At 36.6% G+C, this 26,961-nt stretch overlaps 1 protein-coding gene across 3 annotated transcripts in view; it reads right to left on the reverse strand.

Annotated features, from left to right (window-relative positions):
* Nucleotides 1-261: 261 nt before the first annotated feature.
* WDR26 (WD repeat domain 26) overlaps nucleotides 262-26,961 on the reverse strand; it is a 42,834-nt gene continuing 16,134 nt past the window's right edge. For 2 of the 3 annotated variants that reach the window (XM_019920387.3, XM_019920386.3), the window contains exons 7-14: nucleotides 24,769-24,907; nucleotides 19,099-19,239; nucleotides 14,991-15,110; nucleotides 12,682-12,827; nucleotides 12,293-12,371; nucleotides 11,892-12,021; nucleotides 7,441-7,626; nucleotides 262-4,746 (exon numbers count right to left, since the gene is read on the reverse strand). In XM_019920387.3, the coding sequence (XP_019775946.1) occupies nucleotides 4,721-4,746; nucleotides 7,441-7,626; nucleotides 11,892-12,021; nucleotides 12,293-12,371; nucleotides 12,682-12,827; nucleotides 14,991-15,110; nucleotides 19,099-19,239; nucleotides 24,769-24,907 (967 nt within the window). In that variant the 3' untranslated portion in view covers nucleotides 262-4,720. Of the gene's footprint in view, nucleotides 4,747-7,440; nucleotides 7,627-11,891; nucleotides 12,022-12,292; nucleotides 12,372-12,681; nucleotides 12,828-14,990; nucleotides 15,111-19,098; nucleotides 19,240-24,768; nucleotides 24,908-26,961 lie in introns of those variants that run through there. The other variant, XM_019920388.3, reaches the window with a different exon arrangement.

A 26,961-nucleotide genomic window follows, 5' to 3' on the forward strand; every position in this document is an offset into this window, starting at 1 on the left:
AACACAGCAACAATTACTTAATTATTCATTCTGTTTATTGGATTGAAAGGGAATACAAACGATTGGTTAAGTGCTATGCACTGACATGGAAAAGGTGTATTAAAAAAAAAAATCCCAGGAAAGCAAATCAAAGTTAATGTAGATTCAATTGAACAAAAATTTAAAGACATTTAATATACTACACATTTATAAAATAAAAGTTAACAAAGGGTGTTTTGTAAATAATTAGTAGAACAAGTGAAAATAAATATATCAGAGACCTGAAGTTTCTTATGCTTTAATGAAATAATAAAGCAAAAAAATTTAAACTACTAAATATAATCTGAGAGGCAGTTAAAAAAAAAAACCCCAATATTTAAGAACACAATCCTTTGAAACATTTAATCAGTCCATAGCAAATAGTTATTATATATCAAAAGCTCTAAGTTTTAACTAGTTCCACCACAATGCCATGTAAATCTTGACAATTTAGAAATCTTGAGATCAACACTTAAGTTCTTTTCTTGATCTCTACAGCTTGGTTTGTAAGTACATACATGCTTTTGTGGATCTATTCCCCTCGCCACACACACACATTTTCAAGGAGCCAATAACATTTTTTTCCATCTGTGCCTAAAAATGTTCCGATTCAGTTTTTAGCACATTGACCCTGATGATGAAAATGTTTTAAGTTAAAGATGGGGACACAATTTCAGTCTTATAAAAATATACCAGTATTAACCAAACCTTCAATTCAGAGAGGGCACTTCACATGTGCACGAGACTTTTAGTGAAACTGACAAGAACCCAGGACAGCTGTTTCCAGGACTTTTTATGAATTAAGTAATCTCTTTCACACAGACACACAACACACACACGCACACATTTTTATTCTCTTAGTTTCATTAAATCCAGGCTATCTGGATTAAGTAGATAAGGGATGGGTTTTTATAGTTTTTGTTTTTGCAACTATAGGGCAGCTACTATAACAATAGCTTAACAACACTGAAAATTTTCGATTAAGTTCACCCTGTTTTTAGAAAGTGTCTTAAGTATAAATGCAGATTCACCTCTTCTTTTAAAGTTAGCGGTTTAAATTAAATCCGATATGGTTTTTGAAATGGAAGTAGTATTTTGGAGAACAACCCCGAAAGAGAAGTTGCTAAAATCTAAATGAGAAATTAAAACGAAATAAAGATATTTATACACTTCAGAGATGGGACAAAAAGGATATTAAGAAAAATGTCTTCTTTCCTCCCCATTCAAAAGTAGCCATTCTTCTGCTGTGAAAGAAACTGACATGGATATTTCCCTTTCAAGAGATGTACGTTATATTTACCACTGTGAGCAGAGGTGATAGGGTCAGTTCTTGTGTGCAGGAACCAACATCCTAAAAAAGAAAATTTCAAGATGGGGAGGGGTGGGGGAAAAAAGGGTTTTCTATTAATGTCATGAAATGCCACTCCAGAGGGAGAACACTCCTAATAATAAAAATTACCATACTACTACTAGTGTGATTTCAAATTAAGAAAATACTGATAAAAATTGATTTTTTTCCTTTCAATTACCAAGTTATTTTAATTACTTAAGTTTATTTTTAAAGTTAGGTAATCCCTTTCTGTTCTCCCACCCACTGAAATGGGCCAATGTGTAGGGGCATTTGCAAAAAAAATTTCCTCTGTTTAAACTACTTACCTGGTTAAATATAACATTTACCTGGCCAATAAGAGCAAAAGAAATGTAGCTAGCTAGAATGAACACTAATAACATACAAAAACCCAAACTGAAACTTTGTCATCCCTCCCAGCTAATTCCCCAACTCTAATTCACCACCCACACACCAGTCTTAAGAATCCCCAAATCCAACACTGTACTACTAATAACCAGTTATTTGGAGGAAAAAGACATTTAATTTCATACGTGCTCTAGCCCTTAATCAATGAATAGTAACAACAAAAAAACATTTTTAAGCACATGGAAATGAGCCTACTAACCTGATTTTTGGAGCCAAAATTCTCCACTCTATTTTGATCTATGTGCAAAAAGTATTGGTACTTTTCAGTTTATACATTTGTTAGTATCTTGCAGCTGGCTTGGTAGTATTCTCACTCTGTATATTCTCACCTCAAGCCTATATAGAGACTACAGCACTGTCAGAAGTTTTCAGTTAAGAGCTATGAGTTAGACCATCCTGCTATCAGGTTCTTTGTACCATAAAATCCTAGGTATCTTCACTTATTTTACCTTTCTAGCACAGTCGCTGCATGGCACATGCATGAAGTAGACGTTTACAGCAAATTGGCACAGTAAAGTACCAGTATATATAGGAAGCTGCCAGTTAAGACAGACTCGGAACACAAACTCACCTAGCTGCTATAGAAACCTTTGCATAGTTGTTACTCCGTTTTAATGGAGTTATGTTCTTGTAAAATGTGCCTCTCTTTTACTCCACTTTTTTAAAGTGTTTTTAACTGTACTTCAGAAGCACTCTGAAAACTCAGATCTAGGGGTGGCTGGGTGAAGTATAGTAGACTTGAGCGCCAAATTGCCCCTGAATGGGCACAAATCTCCGTGAATGTAACCAAATTTGTAAACAGCTGTGGAGTTTCTATGCCCACATTTTGTTAGTGATGTTACCATAGAGATTGGGGTGTATTAATGGCTTCAGGGTATACATGAATCACTTAAAATATGAATGGATTTAACTGTACTGAGGTAAAGAGAAGTTGCCACTTAATTATATACAGTTACCAATGAAGATTTTATTCAAGCTTAAAGTAAAAAGTAATTTTAGTTACGAAAAATGAAGTACCAGATAAACTGTAACATAGTTATTTTAACTTAGAAGTATCAAAACAGGAATTCTTGATTCTCTAAGTGGTGGTCTCTGCAAAATGGAGCTTAAAGAAATCTTTTACATTACCAATTTGATAAAATAATCTGCTGACCACGATCTATCATTTTCTGGGAGAATCCGAGCTATTTTAAGGCCAATTGTGTTTTTCTTTCTTCTCCCCTTCCCTGACTTTACCCATTTCTCCCTGCTACCTTCCCCTACCCACCCATCCCCCGATGGAAGAACTCCTAACATCCAAGCCTTTCTCTTCTTTGTGGATCCTGAAGGAGTCTACTCATGGTAATAATATATTGTAGACTTGGCTGGGCCGAAAGGGAACAGTGTAAGACTTTTTCTTCACCAGAATCTTATTTTGGGGCTATTCCCACTCCTCTTCCCAACGTAACAGCTATGGTCACCATATTTATATCCTCTACTAAAGAGGGGAGGGAATTTCCAAGGAGACTAAGTATGTTGTACTCAGCTGTTACGGGGTTTAAAAGCACAACGTGAACATCAGGCTTTTGGCTTATTTTAAACGTGAAATTCTCAAAATTAAAAGTGCTTTTCCATGAAGGAAACCCTTCCTTAAACTAAAAGGGGAGGGGAGAGGGAGACTATCCACAGCACCAGTTTAGAATGAGGTTCAGTATGGCAATATCTGAAAATCTGAGAAGAAATATTCTTTAAATTTACGTATCCCTATATGTCAAAATATTAAGGGCAATTAGAGAAATGACTCCTAGGTTTTAAACCCAGTTTAAGTATGTCTGTAACCTGCTGAATTCTTCTAACAAGCTCAGTTATACTATGAATTTCCAAAGTGGTTATATCTGCTGACTTCTACTCTCTTGCTAGATCACACCAAAATGATTCCCCAAGTTGAGAACAACTTGGAACAAGCTTTGTTGAAAACCTGGACTGACTACTGATCTCTCATGTTGGTATAAATTTAAAATTCTCGTTATGAATCTTGAATTTCTTGACGATCAGGTACTGATGTTCCTTCAGGAATAAAACAAAAGGGGGAAAATCTTCAAAGCGCTACTCTGAACTTCCTGTGTGATGTCCTTCCAAGCACTGTTTCTGACCATGTCTCATGTGGTATTCCAGAAGAGCATCAGTTTATACTGCATATCTAAGTCATAGAGGAAACTCTTTTTAAGCTGGTTTAGATTCCAAATGTATACAAATGAAGTCACTTTAATCCTATAAATACTTCTTAATTTATTTTTAAAAAATTGTGCTGTTAACCCTTTTACGGGGCAACAAGCCATGTGAAAAGTACAAAACTTTTTGTCAAATGTAATATTGAGAGTGCTTTTGACATAGTTCACTGGTTTATCATCTGGATCAGTATATACTGCGCAACGGGCAAGGCTAGAATCCATGAACCAAGCTGCAAAGATCTCAAGCTAAATAAGGCGGAAAGATTTGGAGAAACAAAAGAAGGAAATTCTTTCCTATCCAATGTATACTCTTCAGACTAATGCACTCTTTCTATCAAGCCTTCTAAACTGTTAAATAAAGTTTTCCAAACAAGCATTTAAACTTCATTACACAGAAGAGCAACAAGAATGGATCCTGCCCGACAAAAGGCAGGAGGGAAAAAATTATATATACTGAGTTCAATGGGTAAGCCTGAATGTAGCACAGTTCTTCACAACCGATGGGGGGATAATTCAACATGGTGTCCAACAACGTTCTAACGACGTGCTTCATCTCAACTGGTTACTATGAAGCAAGGTGTAAATGTTTGGCCCCAGTCGGGCTTCAGAAATGGTTCTTTTTTCATGACGAGCATGTCTGTCCAGCTATCAATCATGTTTGTTTGCACCAAATCCCAAGCCATTAAAATACGACTAATTTTAAGTTAAACAGAAGTCGTCTGCTCCAGATTCGCCATCAACTATCCATGCTACTGCATTCCTCTGAATGAAGACAAGATGAAATGTGTATTGGGGGAAAAGAGGAAGAAGAGGGGAGGGGGAGAAAAAAGTTACCAGTTAGAAAGTTTTAAAATCAGCATCATGCCATTACAAAATATCGTAACATTAGAAAACAATCACATCGAGGCAAATTCTTGATACTTTCATCATTATCGTTAGAACTGTGTCCACGTCACATCTTAGGCTATATATTACAGTCTAAACTCAGGATTATTTTGAAAATTGGAGAACCCAAGAGAATAATCATATTGGAATCTCATACTTTAAAAATGAACCTTGAAATACTTATGCAGAATAGAAAAATCTTCATGGTAGTTTACAATAGAAGAGAATAAAGAAGATCTGGCAGTCCAAGATAAACTGTGCATCATAACTATGTATTTAATTCTCCTTTCAGTGGCTCAGTTTGAAATTCTGCAATATCACCCTACACTTCTGTGTGTGTGTGGGAGGGGTAATGTGTCAACAGCTCTACCGATATAAATTCACACACTCTACAATGCACCCATTTAAAGTGGACAATTCAATAGGTGTTAGTATATTCACAGGATTGTACAACCATCATGACAATCAATTTTAGAATATTTTCATCACCATTAGCAGTCGTAAGCGAACCCTCACCCCCCCATCCTAAGCAACGACTAGTCTACTTTCTCTATGGATTAGCCTCTTCCGGACCATTTCATGTAAATGTAATGTAAGAGCACCACCGTAGGTGCTCTTTTGTGTCTGGCTCCTTTCACTTAGCATATTGTTTTCAAAGTTCATCCATGCTGTAGCATGCATTAGTACTTGATCCTATTCTATTTAGTACTATTCTATTAGTACTTGATCCTATTCTATCTATAGTCCTCAAAAAAAAAAAAATGCAGTTTGGAACTTTACTGTTATAATAAAAGGTCAGCAATTCTCTTTTTTGAAATTGAGTTAAGTGAAATATTTTTACTTCAATGACTTATAGTATCTTAGGATATCATGATTTTTGAATGTCATTTCCTTAGCTTCTCATCTATATTTTTCCAAAACGTCTATTCCAAACAGGTATTAATTAGAAAAACAAGTTTTCAAGTGTGGGAAAAAGAACCCAGAAGATGCCTGCATAAAAGGCATTACCCAAATTTCTAGTTATACAGAAGCTGTTTTCCTATTTTAGGTATAAATGAAATTTTAGGGCTATACCTATGTTGCAAAGCACAACTGAAAATTGCTGAATTAGAACCAGTGCTTACAACTGGGCCAAGTTTGGCTCACCCACAATAATGAGTATCCACAATAGCTAAGTTACCAAATAGCAGTGTAACTTTTGTTTCACAGTAGAAGCATAAACACACCTTTAAAGGTATGTCTAAAATAAATCCACTTACAAGGTAAATCTGTTACTATATACCTAATGTTTTCCTACTTCTTCAAATCAAATGTTTATTTGAAGAAATAACTTCCAAATGACTAATAAAATTAGAAAAGCACATATAATCTCAGTTATAGATCTCTCAAACATCTAAGAGAGTGGGGCTTGAAACCTAAAAAAGGACAACAACGAACAATAGGAGATCAACAAGATTTTTAGTTTTAGCTGATTTCAGAGGAATGTTAGAATGTCATGTAGTGATGTACAGATACAAAAAGGTCCTTGAAGGTTCTGAATAACTGAACAGTAATTCTCAAGCTTTTTGACCTGTGTGCTCTTCGTGCTTTTTACTCTCATCTTTGGCTGTACATCCTCACCGACCAGTGAGATCTGGTCAAGTCTTTTACAGTTTGAACCACAAAGACAAAAGCACAGAAAATACGCTTTTAAACCACACATGCTACCCTGACAACCCTCCTCCTCTAAGAATAACTTAACTGAACAAAAAAATCTGTTTCTGTTTCTAGGTAAATTACTTCTTTCTAAGCAAACTAAATATTTTTGCTCTCGTTATCTCCTCTCTCTAGTACCAATATCTTGCTCAATTAAGCTATGTCCTTAACTGTTAAGTTTTTTGGCTTTGGGCTTTCTTCAAGTATCTGGAAGTAGTGGAAAAAACCTTTCAGACCTAGATTGGAAGACCTGGCAGCTCTCAACAAGTTAACTAGTCTTGCCATGCTTCAGTTTTTACATCCACAGAAATGAGGATAAAAACACTTCTACTTCTCTTACAGGGCTATGAAGATGTTACGCAAGACAGTGTATATAAAGGGCCTAGCAGGCTGCCTGGCACATAGGTACATGATAAATTTTAGTTCCCTTCTTTTTCTCTATTGGTATTAACAGATATTTATTTTTAAGGGTAAAACCATAATCAAGATCATTCTAAAGTTGTTCAAATTTCATATAGTTCAAATTTCATATACTAGCTAGTTTTCATGGGTATGAAAGTATAAAATACTTCTTGCTTGATGAAGCAAGATTTTCAATAAAATTTTGAAAGTGGCAATACTAACTGGATGTAAATGAGGTGGCACATTGCAGCTTATTCTCCCCAGTGTCACCGATAAAACAAACAAACAAAATACTGCTGTGTCTTAGATTAATTAAACTTCTGCGGAGATATAGTGTACAATCTCTAAATGAGGGAAAAAAATTGATTGTATCCTACACTTTTAATAAAGTACCGCTTAAAAATGCTACAACTTTATGATAAGCAGGGCAACGTTTCATCTGGAGAAAACACAGGGATACTGTATGATAGTTACCTTCAATATTCTGGTGGTCTATAAAAGGCGCTGGTCCCCATATTCTAACGGTGCCGTCATCTGAGGCGCTGGCCATCATAGATGGGATCTGTGGGTTCCAGCTCACACAGTTTACGGTGCGTGTGTGCCCTGTCAGCTCCGCGATTGGCAGTTCACTACGTTTGTGCCAGATGTAAACCTTGTGATCTGAATAAACAGTAATTCAGAGAAAAGTCAAGGAGTTGTTACATATTAACAAAACCAACTGATTTTAAATTTACTGCTCATTACACACAGAACGTATAACTTATTAGAACTTGAAAGGACAACAAAAACAATGTGAATAATTTAACAAACTACCTTTTGAAAAAAGCCATTTTAATAAAATACACATTTTTCCCTGTTACTGATGACTGACTAGCTTGCAAGTCACCACAAAATCTATCTGTAATATCCTGTAATACATAATATATAATCACAGTCAAGATCTTTGAATATAAACAAATCTAGGATAGAGACAGATTCTATGGAAATGAGAGGTGATAGAAAAGCAATGTATCCAAATTCAAATATAGCAATTACGATAGCTAAATACTGAGTGCTTATAATGTACTAAGTATATTATTATTATTATTTTTTAATTATTATTTTTTTTTGTGGTACGCGGGCCTCTTACTGTTGTGGCCTCTCCCGTTGCGGAGCGCAGGCTCTGGACGCACAGGCTCAGTGGCCATGGCTCACGGGCCCAGCTGCTCCACGGCATGTGGAATCTTCCTGGACCGGGGCACGAACCTGTGTCCCCTGCATCGGCAGGCAGACTCTCAACCACTGCGCCACCAGGGAAGCCCTTAAGTGTATTATTTAATCTTCACCATCATCATGAGGTGGGCACTATGCTTATCCCTTTTATGGATGGCGACTGAAGAAGCAATCTGCTCATGGTTAACAGCCAGTAAATGGTGAAACTGGGGTTGAAATCCAGGAGGCCCTGCTCAAGAGTTTACTTGTGAGGCTAGACAGCATAATAATATGACTTCGTAGTAGTCTATTTGTAATCTCATGAAGTGACCATAAAAAAAAAAAACCCTGACAACTTTGTGATAAAATAATCTTCAAAAACAAACAAAGCAAAACAAAACAACGGACTAGTACAGAGTAGAAGTTCACAGTACGGGCTGTAGAGTCAGACTACCCAGTCCACACGCTCCCTGTATCACGGACCAGCCGTGTAACTTTGGGCACATTACCCACTCTTTGCAACTCCTCTGTAAACGGGGATCTGTACTTACCTCATCATGTTATGAGGATAAAGTAAGTCTGTACATGAAAAAGTGTTTTGAACAGAGTCTAGCACGTAGTAAACACCATGTACTACCACAAAGAGTTAACGAAATAGAAGTGATGGCTTTTCAGCAGAAGGCAGAATCCCAGGGTAAATCAGAAAAGTGTCCTATCTGAAGATCTGTCAATCAACTATGAGATCAATGTGGGAACTTTCAGTGGATGTGCTGCCAACTGAGGAAATTTCAGAGTGGTGAAAAGGTAATAAACTTGTGGTTAAAAAAAAAACCATGCCCTGGTTTCAACTTACAAAGATAAAAAGTTGGAACTGTTTCTGAACATTTTTTTGAGTATGTGAAGCAAAAGCTAAAAGGCACTCACTGAAGTACTGAATTTATCTTTCCTAGAGGGTACTTATTCTTCAATCATTTCTGAAAATAATTTTCTTTCAATAAAATAAAATTAGCAAAAGGAAAAAAAAGCCCAGACTAGCTATGTTTCCCCTTGGACAGAGCAAGTCCACAAAGAAAGATTACAGGCTTGAAAAGTGTGAATGCAACTGAAATCTGCCTACATTTGGATTTGCGAACACATACCCGAGGAGGATATTTGCTGAACAGTCAGCAAAAATTAAGATTTGATGTAGTCAAGGTCAGAATGACAGGCTTTATGATCAAGCTCTGCTTACTGTACCAGTTTAGGGAATCCAGTGCCTATGCAGAGGTAAAACATAAGTTTTTCTATATATTTCCAGCACAATGAAAAGGCTGGAGTAATGGCATAACTTTTAGGGGGAAAGGTTTCCTAATTGCTCTATTTTATACTGACATTCATATATTTGGGGATTTGGAAGGTTCTTGGAATATATTTCTGACAATAAATGACAAATGGATTACTGTGGTCATCTTGGGAGATAATATAGTTGCTATATCCACTTGGTGTTGAAAACACTTTTAGAACCATTCTAAACCACCTGAATCATGAGAATGCTAATCTCTTTCCATCATAGTTAGGTTTCATTTTATCCCTAAGCAGAATATAATGTGTGGCTTAATTACATTATTCACCAGGCTTAATTCTAAAGTTAGTTTGGTCTTAAAAAAAAAAAAAAGATTGGGGCTTCCCTGGTGGCGCAGTGGTTGAGAGTCCGCCTGCCGATGCAGGGGACGTGGGTTCGTGCCCCGGTCTGGGAAGATCCCACATGCCGCGGAGCGGCTGGGCCTGTGAGCCATGGCCGCTGAACCTGCGCATCCGGAGCCTGTGCTCCGCAACAGGAGAGGCCCGCGTACCGCAAAAAAAAAAAAAAGATTGGCATCACTAGGGATAATGGTAGCAACACATATTTTTAAAGCACTTCTAGGCTACATATTATTTTTAGAAAGAGCTATAGGGGATTGTGAGGCATAATTAAGAGGCAAAAAAACCCCCCAGGAGCAGGATTAAATAGAGCAAGGGGAAAGAGATCTTTGAGTAGGAAGAGCTAAAAAGCAGGTAAAAGGCTTATTAATATGTTTAGATCATATCAAATTAGAAGCCAATAGAGAACCTAGAAAAAAATAACATGATTAAACTAACAGATAAAAAAAGATTTTTTGATGGGAAAGAAGTGAACTCCCAATTGTTACCTAGTAAACCACTCTTCTCTTTTCTCAATCTTATCTGACTGATTTTTTTGGGGGGAAAAAAAAGAATAGATAAATTCACATGCTTCATGTTAAAATCTAAATCCCTAAATGTCTCTTTGTCTTAATCCTTAAATATCTTATACACAAAGGAAAAACTCATGTGTCATTTTGTGATCCTCTTAGCTACTGAGATCAGTTTTTTGTCAAGAAATGGGTAACAGAAACATCTTACACAGTAATTGAACATTACCAGGTGTTTACCAACATAATCCAGTTCCTTGGTCTACCTTGGAAAACGAGATTCAGTTTTTAAAAAAATGACTTAAATAATTTGCTGCTACAGTACTAGAACAGTATAGTGGGTACTCAAGAAAATGTGTTGAATGAAAATTTTCAATAATTTGCCATTATTTATGTTTCATCACCTTAAAACGTACACCAACTTTTAATACTGCCTCACTTACTTGTGCTTGCATATTTTAAACAATTTCTATTTTAAATCAGACTGACTAGTTTAGGCACATGCCTGCCTGAAATACCGATGTTATTAGACCAGAGAAGTTTATTCAAAAAGGTAGTAGACACAATTCTGTAATTTCAGCTTCTCTGAGACCATAAGAATCCTAAATTATTTTCTTTGGTCACTAAAGAAACACTGAAGATCTAACTATAGTCAATTTTGTCCAAGATCAGGTAAAACAATTAACCTTGATTTTTAAGATACTACCTACTAACATCTGAAAACCATCAGTCTCATGAAAAAATAGTGGGGCTTCCCTGGTGGCGCAGTGGTTAAGAATCCGCCTGCCGGGCTTCCCTGGTGGCGCAGTGGTTGAGAGTCCGCCTGCCAATGTAGGGGACGCGGGTTCGTGCCCTGGTCAGGGAGGATCCCACATGCCGCGGAGCGGCAGGGCCCGTGAGCCATGGCCGCTGAGCCTGCGCGTCCGGAGCCTGTGCTCCACAACGGGAGAGGCCACAACAGTGAGAGGCCCGCGTACCGCAAAAAAAAAAAAAAAAGAATCCACCTGCCAATGCAGGGGACACGGGTTCGAGCCCTGGTCCGGTAAGATCCCACATGCCACGGAGCAACTAAGCCCATGTGCCACAACTACTGAGCCCACACGCCTAGAGCCCATGCTCCTCAACAAGAGAAGCCAACACAACGAGAAGCCCACACCCCGCAATGAAGAGGAGTCCCCACTAGCTGCAACTACAGAAAGCCCGTGCGCAGCAACAAAGACCCAACGCCAAAAAATAAATAAATAAAATAAATCTATTAAAAAAAAGTCAACATACGAGAGAATGAAGATTTAACTAAATCTTGATTTCCCACATGCACTAAACACACCTCCACATAAGCCAAAATAGGCACTATTAATTTGTGATAATAGGAGGACTCAAATCATTCCAAGAAAAGGAAATTAACAGTGCACTGGATAAACAGCTCATACAATTTTTGATTTAACATCTTGAATTTGTTTGGAGACATGACTATGTTCACAAGTTGAGAGAATTATAGAACTTTCAGTCCATCAATATATGTGAACCAACAGAGACACAATTTACCTTCACTGCCACTAGCGATGAAGTCTTCATTATGGCCTCCAAAACATGAATGAATTGTATAAAACCCTTGTGTAACACCTTGATACTTTCTTACTAAAACTCTGTCTTGCAAGTCCCATAAATGAACTCCCTGTAAGCAAAAGAGAATTCAGGTATTTATTCTAACTCAACTCAAAACAATTTTAAAAAGTTACCTGTGACTATCCCTTTGCCTGATGAACATTTTCATTTTCTATTTATGCGAAATGCCAACTGAAAAATTTCGAGTTGACTCTACAAACTTAAGGATCAAACACATTTGAAATTTAAGAATTCACAGAAATACTTGTTTATATATACTAAAAATCACAATAAACTTTAACTAAGCTAAATTTTTCTGAGAATTATGCTAATAAACTCACCTGAGTTGCTACATTTAACAAAGCTAATCGGCCGTTCTTTGAAATAGTAAAAGACATAATGGGATGATCTTCTTGTACTCTGTAACCAAAAAATAATTTGTCAAAAGAAACATACTAAGAATCAACACATTCAAATTATCAAAATACAAAATGTTCTAGCTTAAGTATCACAAATTTTGTCTGTATTCGCTATTATATACTATATTTCAATCAATAAAAAGATTCTGAGTTAATAACTACTAAGCACCACCTGACTATCCACCCAAATTACCAATCAAACCAAAACCAAAACCATAATAAAAACTTTTTCTGAAGAAGTAAGTTCCACTACACTTTTATTTTAACATAAATCAGATAACTGTTGTTTAATGGATACAAAATATAGTTACATGTTCCTATCTGTAAGGTCCTCGAAGTTATATCCCCGAATTCGCTGGTGTGTATCTGATGCCAAAACAGTCTTCCCGTCACTCAAGCACCAAAGGCATTGCACTCTCACCCCTTCCCAGGAGTCAAGAAGATTACCGTCTAAATCCTGAGGAGAAAATTACTATTAACTCCATTATTTAACAGCACTCAGAAAGCAAACAAAAACAAAAGAATCTCTTAGCATATCTTTTTGTAATGTTTGTCTTTTCCTGAGACTGATCTCAACCTAATTGTTCCATAAGTGTTTTTAATCATCAGAATTTGAATATAGGTCAAATTTCATTACAATACCTAAGGGGGAGGGGGAGAATCTTAGTAAATCTATCTTCCCTTCAATAACCTACCATGCACAGATAAGTACAATAAATACAAAGAAAGAAAGAATCCTTAAGTTTTAAGGTCTCACAACTTTTGGAAAAGAATTCAAACATTCCTTTAAAATTCACTATACTGGGACTTGTCCTGTAATATTCACAAGTTATGATATGGAAAACAATTACTAAAACATTAATTATAACTTTATAGAACTTAGGAATCTGTTATGACATTTTTTAAAAAGTCACCAAGTCTGTAACGTGCTGAGCAAAGCTCTTAGGATCATTATCTTATTGAACATTCAGAGCTCTGAGAGGCATTCCCATTCCCATTTTACAGATTAGGGAACTACCAAAGTCCTGTATCATGAAGGTTTAAACAATGTATGGGATGGCAAAGTCAGCAGAAACATATATGCGTCTTGAACACAGGGAATTAAGAACTAATGGCTTACATGCTAAAATGTACAGCATGGTCACTACAGTTAATAATACTGTATTGCATATGTGAAAGTTGCTAAAAGTAAATCTTAAAAATCCTCATCATAACAAAAAAAAATTCTTGTAACTATGTATGGTGATGGATGTTAACTAGACTTATTGTGGTAATCATTTTGTAATACATACAAATACTGAATCATTATGTTGTACACTTGAAACTAATATGTTATATGTCAATTAGATCAATCAATCAATGCAGTAAAGTATTAGCCCATGGAGAGAAAGTCCAGAAATAAAATGCTAAATTAGTATATAACAATGGTATTGACCACTTGAAATAACTTTTTAAAAGAATTAGGGGCTTCCCTAGTGGCGCAGTGGTTGAGAATCTGCCTGCCTATGCAGGGGACACGGGTTCGAGCCCTGGTCTGGGAAGATCCTTCATGCCGTGGAGCAACTAGGCCCGTGAGCCACAACTACTGAGCCTGTGCATCTGGAGCCTGTTCTCCGCGACAAGAGAGGCCGTGACAGTGAGAGGCCCGCGCACCGCGATGAAGTGGCCCCCACTCGCTGCAACTAGAGAAAGCCCTCGCACAGAAACGAAGACACAACACAGCCAAAAATAAAATAAATAAATAAATTAAAAAAAAAAAGAATTGGAAAATCATGGGTATATCAATAAAGAGTGTTGGGACAACTGGAAAAAAAACAAACAAAAAAAGAAAGAAATGGCTTACAACCATGCTGAGAGAATATGACACTAGGTTGCACGAGTCTAGCAGCCAGCTTAGTGAAATTGATAATTTGTAGTGGCTACATAAAAGTCTTTATGATAAATGACCTACATTGAATGATTTGATGGGATTTATTATCTTATTTTAGTTTTAAAAATCTAGACGGGCCTACTAGAACCACGCTAGGTAGTGATATGAGATGTGGAATCTAGATACAGAGTGATGACACGGGATTTGTATCACAATCTACCTTGTCATAAGACTTTTTACCTATTAATTTTTATTATCCCAACACTCCAAGATTAACAGGGCAGGTAATGATTAGAAGATACCTCCAATCAAGACCGCAAAGTTTTCTGGTAACACTCATCATCACTTTTATTCCTCAAATATTTAAAGACAGTCTCCTCATGAAATTCAGCTTTTTTTTTTGGATACAAAAAATTCCAAAGGGCTAAAAAAACCCAAAGAAATTAAATACTAAACCTTTTTGTCCCTATACATTAGGAACTTATTTATAAGAACAAAATGTTTAGTAGGACAATTTTTTTTAATGTTTTACTAAATTCAAAGCCTATATTTTGTATAAGCACTTGAAATGGTTTAAAAAAAAATCCACAGAAAGTTCTATTGGACAGTGCTTTTCTAGAAAGATGGCAAAGTAGGTCTTCATATAGTATATTTTATAAAAGATATCAAGTCAAATGAATTCTTTATTTTTACAAAACTAAGTTTGCTTTTAAATAAGCAAACATTTGAAAGAGGGCACTAAATACTCACACACTGATAGAACTGCCCACGCTGACCTCCAGTCACAAAGCGTTTCCCATCTGGATTCCAAGCCACACTTGTTAAACTGTCTTCATGAGACTGGCTCATTTTTGTCCTTAGCTCTCCCGTCTACAAAGAAATAAAACTGTGGATGAGATCTTCAAGATACTCTTCTAAAGGAAATGTACAAAGAAAAAAAAAAGATAGTAACTGGGATATCTGGTTAGTTTAATACTTCTAATTAGAGAAATAAACTGTTTAAATTGCCCTCATAGAAAGAGACTATAGCACTCAGAAGAGAAATTAAGGACTTGAAGGAAAACTCAGGAGTCAAACAAAGCCTGGCGTATGTGATCCAAAGAAGAGATGAGATAAACTCCAATAGAACTCTTGTCTTAAATCAATTACATTCATAAATTAAAACATGTAATTTTTCCCAAGTAAGATAATGAAATGCCCAGTACTACATACCTATTCCTTCTGAGTTTCCACTTCTCCTTAGTTCATAGTTCTTTATAAATTTTATTCTAAAATTACAGTTCATGCAATTAGCAACTCCTTAAGAACATGATTAATAGGCAGAAAAACTATGCCCTTAAACTAGGCCAAGACTGTAGGCAATCTAAATTATGTTAAACTTCATATTCAAGATGCTCAAAATGTAGTAGGAAAAATGGGGAGAGAAAAACAAAAATTATTTTTGATATATAACTTTATTTCAATTAAAAGTAACAGAAAAGAATGAAGAACTTTTGTACTGTTTAGCACAGTCATTTTAAAGCATTCCCAACTAATCAAGACTATTTAGTTGATTACAACCCTCAGATATCCTCCTGTTATTTTTTCTAAGTTATCCAACTTAGAAGGTAGACACATACCATTTAATTTAGTCTTGATTCCATTTTGTTCATGGATTAGAAACAGGATCTGAGAGATAATAGCTGCCCTTGGTATAATAAAAAGTACATGGGCATAATTTTCCTGTGAGAAATGGGTAATCAAAAGTAAAAAAAAAAAAAAAAAAGTGCATGATCAGGAAATGGGGCCAAGTAATAAAAGCAAAGAGGGCACAAAAACCAGAATGTCTTCCTTACACTGAAAAAGAAAAAAAAAAATTCGGCAATCTTAAATCCTTCTCCCATATTGTTTATTGCTCTCAAGTCACTGTTTTTTTGGGTTGCTCGATATAAACAGGTAAAAAATAAAAGTTTAGAAACACGAATACACATGAAACAGCTAAATCCTCAGCATTTTCTATTCACAATTGTGTTAATACACTAAGTTCTGAAGTCAGAAATGGTCTTTTTCTCTGTTATGCTCAGGACCATGAGTGTATGAGGCCATTACAGGTATCCCCTGCTTTTCAATAGTTCACTTTCCGCCAAGTGGCTTTCACAAAGACCTACATTAGTACCTGTTTTTGCTAACCAAAAGACATCTGAAGAGGATTTTTGCTTTTACAAAAAAAGTCCGTGAAAAAGGAAAGTAGTGTTCAGTGTTTTGCAATGAATTGTCACAGAGGCAGCACACACCCTGAAGAGTGAGAGTGGCATCGCTAAGCTCCTTCCCAGGAACTGTGCTCAGCATCTCAGCATCAAGCTGCCATGGCTTTGAACTATGTGAGCATCTGTGCTTTATCTTGATTTCTTTTGTGCATCCATTAGTAAGATGTGTCCTAAGGTAACTGCTTCTTCACTTTACGCCAGGGGTCCCCAACCCCCGGGCTGCGCACAAGTACCGGTCCCTGGCCTGTTAGGAACTGGGTCGCACAGCAGGAAGTGAGCGGCGGGCGAGCGAGGGAAGCTTCATCTGCCGCTCCCCATCGCTAGCGTTAGCGCCTGAACCATCCCCTTCCCCTACCCGCCACACCCCCCCCCCCCACCCTGTCCGTGGAAAAACTGTCTTCCACGAAATCGGTCCCTGGTGCCAAAAAGGTTGGGGACCGCTGCTTTACGCCATTTCAGCTTATGAAACATTCCACAGGAATACTCTACTTTTCAAGTAGCATGGGAAACCTGTAATTAGGAATCTACCTAAAAACACAAAGGAGCAATTTGAAAACTGACTTAAAAGAACCACTCTTTTAGAACAAGTCTATGTAACGTAATGCACAGTAAAACAGTTAAGCTAGAACATAGTTGAACTGTCCAGAAATTCAAAATTGACTCAAAGGAAGACTACACAGGCACTATAAATTGAGTCTCTATTATAGGATTATGACTATGTACCTCTCCTCCCTTTGAGGGGGGAAAAACAACTTTAATGGAAAAAAAAATTGTCTTTTAGGTCAGATTCAGTTCAAGCCTGTTTCATTGAGAAGCCATCCAATCTATTCTGTGCTTTGCCACCCCCCGAGCCCAATCAGAAATACAACACTGATTCAACACCGGTTTGATAAAAATGGCATAAAGACATTTTGGGGACAACTGAGGATTTTTTAATTATGAAATGAATATTAGACATGAGAGAATTAAAGTTAATGTTCTTAGATAAGATAATGGCATTTGATTATGTAGGAGAATGTTATTTTTTAGGAGATACGTGCTTAAGTATTAAGGAGTAAAATATCATCTTAATTTACTTCCAGATGTTTTGGGTATGGAGATATATATATATATATATATATATATATATATATAAGCACGTACATTTGTATGCATGCATGTAGGTATGTACACACATATGTGACAAAATGTTAGTAACATCTGTTGAATCTAGGGTGGCCGGAATACAGGTCATCACTGTCATCACTGTACTCATCTTTCAACCTTTCTCAGTGTTTGGAAATTTTCTTAATAAAAAGCTGGGTTGAAACAGAAATCTTACTGTAGAATTAGATTTATGGCACATCATCTTCAGGTACATCTTAGTATTCATCTGTCCTCTATACCATCTTATTGTATGAGTCATTTCTATGGAGCTCTAGCTTCACTCTCTTGGTAAAAATCAACTTACTTATAGGTCCTCAAACTCAAAACCACATCCTTCCAACTTACACTTCTACACTCAAACCCACAGCCTGAACTATTCACCTGCCTAGAGGTTAAAAAACCAAAGAACGGGACTTCCCTGGTGGTCCAGTGGTTAAGATTCAGTGCTTCCACTGCAGGGGACAGGGGTTCGATCCCTGGTCGGGGAACTAAGATCCCGCATGCCGCGCAGCACGGCAAAAAAAAAACAAAAAAAAGAAAAGAAACATTATTAAAAAAAAAAAAAAAAACCCAAAACAACCACCCCCTCCCGCAAAATCACCTAACCAGTCACCTTATAGAAGTTTAAAAAATAATTATGTGTGTATATATATATTTTTGCGGTACACGGGCCTCTCACTGTTGTAGCCTCTCCCGTTGCGGAGCACAGGCTCCGTATGTGCAGGCTCAGCGGCCATGGCTCATGGGCCCAGCCGCTCCAGCATGTGGGATCTTCCCATACCGGGGCACGAACCCGTGTCCCTCACATCGGCAGGCGGACTCTCAACCACTGCGCCACCAGGGAAGCCCAAAAATAATTTTAAATGATAACTACAAGGTTTCCAAATAGAGTCTGTAGATAATGGAGTGAACTCAGTGCTGAGTTTTTCTAATGGGATGGGACCCTAGATAAAGTGTTCAAGTTTTCATTTAGAAACCGTAATAAAACCCTTAATAATAAGTACTGAAAACATAATTTAAATTTACTAAACGAGATTGGAACATTAAATATAGGCAAGGAGATGGTGCAATTGCCATCAGAATGGAAAATTTGGTATAATGTCGATATTTTCACACTTGAAAGGTAAGTTTCGTGTACCACTGTGCAACTGTAAAACAACTGTAAAGTCTTTTTTGAGGTACAAAGTACTACAGTAAATAGTACAAATTATACACTACGAAGTACAACATCCCTAAAAATACCTGCTGATCATTCTTTCAAAAATGCTACTATGCTCAACATAATATTTAAATTTAGTATAAATCTGGACACCTGGGTTCCATTTGACGAATTATCTTTTACAAGAGATACATTCATGGTAATTTAGGTTGAATGATGCTGGTCTACAGATCATGAATAAAGTTATAATGAATACATGCAGTATGACTATACTTTAAAGACTAAACCAAGGATGAAATCTGCTCACTTGTACATTCCAAAGCCAAAGCTCAGAGCAGTCGTCAGGGCCACAAGCAACAAGATAGTTGTCATCTGGACTCCATGCAATATAAGAAACACCGTAAGCATGTCCTTCTAAAGTTTTAAGCAGTTTTAGCAGGTGTGTATCCTAGGAGGGAAAACAAGACAACTTAGTTAACTCCAATTCCTAAAGTCCCAAGAACTTAAATAGCTGCGAAGATGAACTTTGATAATATAATTTAAATCTGAGGACATTTCCACAGATTTCACCAATTTCCCCCGCAACTGAAGCTCTAACAGCTTGCTTCATAAAGACTCGTTCTTGCTGCAGTATCTGTTAAGCGTCTACTACACACAAGGGCATTGTATGCTAGATGGAAATAAAGATGACACAGACCTTGTCCTTATGAGACTTTCAAGGAAACTGAAAACAGGTATAATAGAAGCTAACCCCCTCCTTTTTAAGACAGTTTTAGTGAGATATAACTTACCATAAAATTCACCCTTTTTAAAGTATATGATTCAGTGGCTTTTAGTATATTCACAGATTGTGCAACCATCACTACTATCTAACTTGAGAACATTTTCATCACCCCAAAAAGAACCCCCATACTCATTAGCAGTTATTCCCCATTCTCCCTCCCTCCAGCGCTGGCAACCTGACTTACTCTATGGATTTGCCTGTTCTGGACATTCCATATAAATGAAATCATACAACATCTAAGTCTTTTGTAATTGGCTTCTTTCACTTAGCATGATGTTTTCAGGGTTCATCCATGTTGTGGAATATAACAGTATTTTATGCCTTTTAGTTGCTGAATAATATTCCATTTTATGACTACACTGTATTTTGCAACATCTGGATTGTTTCTTTTTTTGGCTATTATGAATAATGTTGCTACAACTATGTATGAGTTTTTGTGCAGACCTGTCTTTATTTCTCTTGGGTCTATACGTAGGAGTAGAATTGCTGGGTCATATGCCAACGCTGTGCTAAACATTTTGAGGAGCTGCCAAACTGTTTTCCAAGTGTTTGAACCGTTTTACATTCCCACCAGCAGAGCTATCACTTATTTAGTGCTGATCAGTAATAGCACTATCCACAAACAATATCTCATTTAAACCTCATAAATCTAAAAGGTTAAGTATTAATTCTCCTCCCCTGTATTTCAGGGAAGGAACTGAAGGTTCAGATAGGTTACAAACTTGCCTTTGTTGATACCAGGGAACCTGAGGTGCCCGACTCTGAAGCTTTACAGGATGAACTATATATAGTGCAAACACTGAAGTGACAAGACTGGAAAACCTGACACCATTATTTTAGGCTAAAGGGTTAAATTTTATCCTGTGAGTGAAGAGCCACTTATGATTTTTAAGCTTGGGAATATATAATATACTTGGTTTTAGGAACAGAACTCATACAACAGTGTGGAAGATGAATCAGAACGAAGAGACACAGGATAAGGACACCCCTAATGAGCCAGCACAGCAGCCATATAGTTAAGACAAAAAAATGAGGCCCTAAACTAACATGGTCAGGACTGAAAGAGGTCAGATCAAAATATACATGGGACGTAAAACTGACATGACAGGATGAGACAAGAAATGTTCAAAGACAACCTCTAAATTTCTGTTTTAGGGGATAAGGATGGATACAGACAGTGAATAGAGGAAGCAGGAATTTGGCTAGACTAAAGACTTATGGAGACCAGTTTTGAGCCTCGGGGAAATTCCAATGGTGATGACCCACAAGCAGTTAGAAATGGGTCTGGAACTAGCCTGCTAAAACAAGACTGGGAATTTGTTTGACAAAATTCAACAGTTCACAATGTAATTACTTCTGATTCTTCTTCGGGAAGATGACAATAGGTATGGAGTATTTTATCACAGTATCATTAGGTCAAAGTGGCTTGCATAATTTAATAAGCAAGTCAATTCTTTTGGACTAGTTCAAGATCTTCTAGGAACAAACTTTCATTCATAGTGGTGCTTTAGATCTACACAAAGATTTGCTTCTAAACTAATGACAAACAGTACTACTACAGAAGTGTTTAACTCAAAAACTAAATGTCCATCAACAGATGAATGGATAAAGATGTGGTACATATAATACAATGGAATATTACTCAGCCATAAAAAGGACTGAAATTGGATCATTTGTAGAAATGTGGCTGGACCTAGAGTCTGTCATACGAAGTGAAGTAAGTCAGAAAGAGAAAAACGAATATTGTATATTAACACATATATGTGAAATCTAGAAAAATAGTACAGACGAACCTATTTCCAGGGCAGGAAGAGAGACGCAGACGTAGAGAATGGACGTGTGGACACAGTGGGGAAGGAGAGGGTGGGATGAATTGGGAGATTATGTTTGACATAAATACACTACCATGTGTAGAACAGACAGCTAGCGGGAACCTGCAGTATAGCACAGGGAGCTCAGCTTGGTGCTCCGTGATGACCTAGATGGGTGGGATGGGGCGAGGGGATGGGAGGGAGGTCCAAGAGGAAGGGGATATATGTATACATATAGCTGATTCACTTCGTTGTACAGGAGAAACTAACACAACATGGCAAAGCGATTACACTCCAATAAAAAAAATACCAAAAACTGTTTCATGCACATTAATTAAAAAATACAACGGTGTAAAACAGGGGTCCCCAACCCCTGGACCGACACTGGTCTGCAGCGTGTTAGGAACCGGGCCACACAGCAGGAGGCAAGCGGCGGGTGAGCCAGCGAAGCTTCACCTGCCGCTCCCCGTCACTCCCCGTCGCTCCCCATCGCTCCCCATCGCTTGCATCACCGCCTGAACCATCTTCCCCCCCCGCCCCCACCCATGGAAAAACTGTCTTCCACGAAACCGGTCCCTGGTGCCAAAAAGGTTGGGGACCACTGTAAAAGAAGAAGTTGAAAACAAATGAGAATATTAATATTGTATCTTCTGAAGTACAATATCTCTATAGTAAGATATTCCAAGTGGTAATACTGTGTTCATGGAACCCACTTAACTTTGCTTGGATTTTGGGCAGGGGAATGGGTAAAATTCCTTTTTGGGGGAAAGGTAAGAAAACCTGTTAAAAGAAACTAGGCATTGGAATCACATCAATTGAAATCTTAAGGTTCTCTATACATTCTTTTTTCTATCCATTAAAAGTACACACACACAAAAAAAAAAAAAAAAAAAAAAAAAAAAGTACACACACAAAAAACACATGTTCCAAAAGAGCACCAATTTTCTTAAGAAGTTTTTCAAATAGTATTTGACAGAATAAAATATCATGATACCAAAGTCTATGAATGTAAGCATTAACTCTGCATTTCCCAAGCTAATCTGGCCATAAAAGCCCTTTACATATAACACCTATTAACATCTTGCTTAAGCAGTATTCTCACAGAAACACTTTGGGAAACACTGGCATAAAAGTCTGAACTCCTTAGTGTGCAAGATCCTCCTCGACCTGGTTGCTACTTACTTCATTAACCTCATCTCCTAGTCTACAAAATCTCTTTGCCCAAATGTCCAGCCACATTATCTTTCACACAAGGACCAGGTGTAACTGGTTTTGCCTAAATAATTATTTACTTCTCCTTCACCCAAGACTTAACTTGTCTTAACTTTCCCTTGCTTTCCAGTTCCAGTACACTATATTATCAGGAGCCCAGTGTGACTTCTCTCTATCAAAAGGCCTGGCACACAGCAGGTGCTCAATAAATACTTGCTAAACCAAAGGAACTCTTACACACTGCTGCTAGAAGAAAAAACAAAATAAAAAAAGTTTTGATATTGTTGCTTTCTTTTCAGACATCTTGCAAATAACTACTGAACAAAAATGCTCCTCATAATAGTATTCAAAGGCTATGACTGGATCCCAACCTATTTTTCTAGTCATGTTTCCCACGCTTTGCCTTAGTCATCCTATTCTCTTACTTGGGGGTGGGGAGAAAGGAAGGGAAGGTCCCTCTCTTCCTTTTCCTGTCTCTACCTGTGCTATGCACAGCAAGCCTCAAATGAGGTACTCCTAACCTGTGAAGCTACTTGGTGCTTTCACAATACTTTACATATACTGTACGATTCTTATTTCAATGTATGTAATTCCCCTTTCTAAACTGTGCATTCCTTTCACAGAGGTTCTTAACCTGAGATCTAAAGGAGTCATCCAGGGATAGAAGCAGCAGTCCTTGTACTTGAAAATGCACACCTTTATTTTCACTAACCACAGACTGAAGTTCAGTATTTCCTTCAATCTTGAATGCAGGCAGTTAACAAGCAAGGTAGTATCAAGTATTATATTAGGTCATATTAGGTGACTGTTAATAATGGAAATCTCAAATATTTTCACATCATATTATAGTTGTTGCAGATATCTCAAAATATTATTTATGCTTGTCACTAATTCAAAATTCTTATAGCTATCAGATCTGCTGCTAGAATTTGTTACTGAATATGTTAATAAAAAAGCAGCATTATTACTATACTGTATCTGTACTATTTTGATAACTATATTTCAATATAATTGGGTTTCCTTTGTAATTAATATATAATATATACTTGGGCTTCCTATGTGTTTTGGTTTATGCATTTAAAAACATTATTCTGAGGAGGGGGTCCACAGGGTTCAGACTGCCAGAGGAGTACATGGTACAATAAAAGGGAAAGAATGCCTTATTTAAGACAAAGGGTAGATCTTATTTACCTTTCTTCATTCATAGCATAGTGCAGGTACACAAGAATTGATGTATGCTGTCAAATTTGATTCTCTTCTTTTTAAAATATTTCCTTTTATGGCTCCCTTTCTCTATTTTTTCAACATAAGAGTTCAAAACTTTATTGTGGGCTAATATCATATTCTAATTCTAAATTTTAAAATAAGATTACTTATAATTTCTCATTTTAGGTGAATGACTCCTATACCAAATACATCTCCCTAACCTATTGGAAGTCACGTACTTCCTTGATTGCTCGATAAATGTTTAATTGGCTGAAAGAAATGGAAACACTTATTTCTACAAATCTGTAGGTCACCTGGTTATAAACAAAGACAAATCTAATTTTAGAGAGAACTTAGAATTTTAAATCCAGAATACAATACTTTTCATATGTATCACTGGGGGGGGGGGGAGAAATGGGGGGGGTGTTTAACAGAGGTTCCACAAATTACAGAAGATAATGAAGGGTTTCAGAAGGCAAAATGGTAACGAGTCTTTTCTAACCTGTGACAGAATGGACATTGTATTAATCTGTAAATCAAGTATTAACAAAGATAAACTGGCAGAGACATTAAGAGCAGTAGGTCTGGAGTAAAAGTATTCCTGGATTTAAGTCTAACTCTGCCATTTATAAGCTGTGAGGGCCTGGGCATTTAACTTTTATCTAGGTTTCCTCATCGGAAAACAGGAGATATTAGAATCTCACAGCGTTATTCAGAGGATAAAACTAGATAATGCACGCACAGACCAAGTACAATCCTAGCACATAACGCTCAACAATTTTGATAATATTAATCTGTATATATTACCTAAACAACACAGAAAGAGATAAGACATGACAAAGATGACAAAAAATGCTCTTGGAAAAGAATGCTACTTATATACACATACTTTAAAAATATGTACTCAATCAATTAGATTAAAAACTACTTTTTGCAATCTAAACATTCATACTGGAGTACATACCGGATCAACTTGCCATATGATAACTGTCGTATCTTTTGATCCTGTTGCTAGTTTAGTGCCATCGTTAGAGAATTTACAGAACCACACTTCATTACAATGCTCCGTAAGTATCTGCTGAGTATAACATGGGAACTGCCTCCTAAAACAAATAAGTCCACAAATAATTATCCTTTTAAAATAGATTAAGAGTAATAATAATGAAAAAGGTTAAACAACTGATGAAACTTCTTTGAAGATCAAAAACTTTCAAAATAAAATATGAATGCATTTGTAAATCCTAAGAATCACATTTATATTGGTTATATTGAAAAAGAAAATATTATAACATTAGTCAGGCAATCTCAGGGGAAATCAGTAACCTAAAGTCTGCTTCAATTTACAATTTATCCTTTCCCCCCGCCCTCAAGATTAAAGAGAATTTTTGGTCTGATTAAGTCAGTTCATATAAATAAAAATTAACAACCAGGGCTTCATGTTTGTCTGTATAAGTGGGCTGGCATCAGGTTGTTCTAGAAGAAATAATGTACATTTTCATTTATATAAAAGCAACTTGGCATAACAAACAGAACAGGCACTGTAGCCAGACAATTTTGGGTCACAAGCTTTATTATCTTTGCCAAGTCATTTAACTCCTCTGAGTCTCAGTTCTCTCATCTATAAAATGAGATGAATATATACGTAACAAGGTTCTTAGGGTTCCTATAAGGATGAGAAACACATCTGAAGTTGCTGGAATGTAACAGCTATTCAAAAGTGATTACCAGTATTACTTTGGGGACAGCAAAGGAGAAGAGCAATACATGGTAGAGGCTGTAGTGGTCAAGAGTAAAGCCTTAAGAATGGGAGCAGTAGAGTCTGAGAGACTTAGGTTCAAATCCTGGCCACTTACTAGCTGTGATTCTGGGAACTTATTTAATCTCTCTAAATCTCAATTTTTCCAGCCATAAAATAAAGACAGACAAGGGTACTTGCGTTATAGAATTCCTTTTACAAGGATGAGATAATGAATGTAAAGCATTTAGACTGAGTCTGACGCTTAGCCAGTACTTTGTAAGTTGCAGTTTTTATACATTAAGGGTAAAGAATTCTATGATTAACTTTCCTAAGTTAAAGAGGATAAAGTTATCCTAAGAATGACTATTCTCATTAAGCACTCACTTTTAAAAACCATTCTATCCTTTTCCAGTTTCTACATCAGGACTGTCCAATAGAGCTTTCTGTGATAATACCCACGTTATATAACTGTACTGTCCAATCTGATAACCCTACCTGTATGTGGCTAGTGAGCACTTGAAAGGTGGCTAGCACACTTGAGGAACTTAGATTTTTTTCATTTAATTTTAATTTGAATGACTTTTCCTTTACATTTAAATGGCTACATGTAATTAATGGCTACTGTTGGGACAGTACAGATCTGTATTGTAAAAAAGTTACTTAAACGTTAATGGGTAACTTCTAAGTCTGTTTTAAAAAAATGGTCTTCTCTATTTTTTTCCCCCAACCAATCTATAATTTAAGAACATATTCTGTCAATTCACCAGCCTGACTGGCAATATGTAAATTAAATTAACATTCTTTATCTGGCACACATGGTAATGTACCTTAGCAGTTGGCTACTTGGAGACTGCTTTAAACGTTTAGACTAACTATAAATTGCTTTAATATTAAAATATTAGTCTATATCTGAACTGAAACATAGTCAATTCCAGTTTACATTTATTAAGCACCTATCAGATGCCAAGGACTGCGCTACATGCTTTACACACAGTAGCGTTAATTCTCAAAACTACCTTGCAAGGCAAGTAATAGCCCCATTTTCAGGAGGCTCAAGGAGAGCAAGTAACTTAACATATATAAAACTGATAAATAATTGAACTAGGATTATAAACCTATGGCTGACTCCAGGGTCAGTTTTCTTTCCAAATATCATTTTTCAAATCATATTTTTCAAGACACTGCTGGATAAAATTTCAATCAAATAAGTACTTCTAAATCAAAAATGATTTTTCCCCCTCCTATGGGTAATAGTCAATATTTATTCAGTGAGAAACACTTTATATCTAGGTATAAAATACACAATAATTCAAATGGCTAAAGTCGATCATGAATGAAGATATATCTAAAATCAGAGCAGCAAAATGTTCTTAAGGAAGGAATGATTCATAATCAAAATTACAGGGTGCAAGGCAACCA

The sequence above is a fragment of the Tursiops truncatus genome, chromosome 1 (assembly GCF_011762595.2).
Source record: "Tursiops truncatus isolate mTurTru1 chromosome 1, mTurTru1.mat.Y, whole genome shotgun sequence".
NCBI classification, from domain to species: domain Eukaryota; kingdom Metazoa; phylum Chordata; class Mammalia; order Artiodactyla; family Delphinidae; genus Tursiops; species Tursiops truncatus.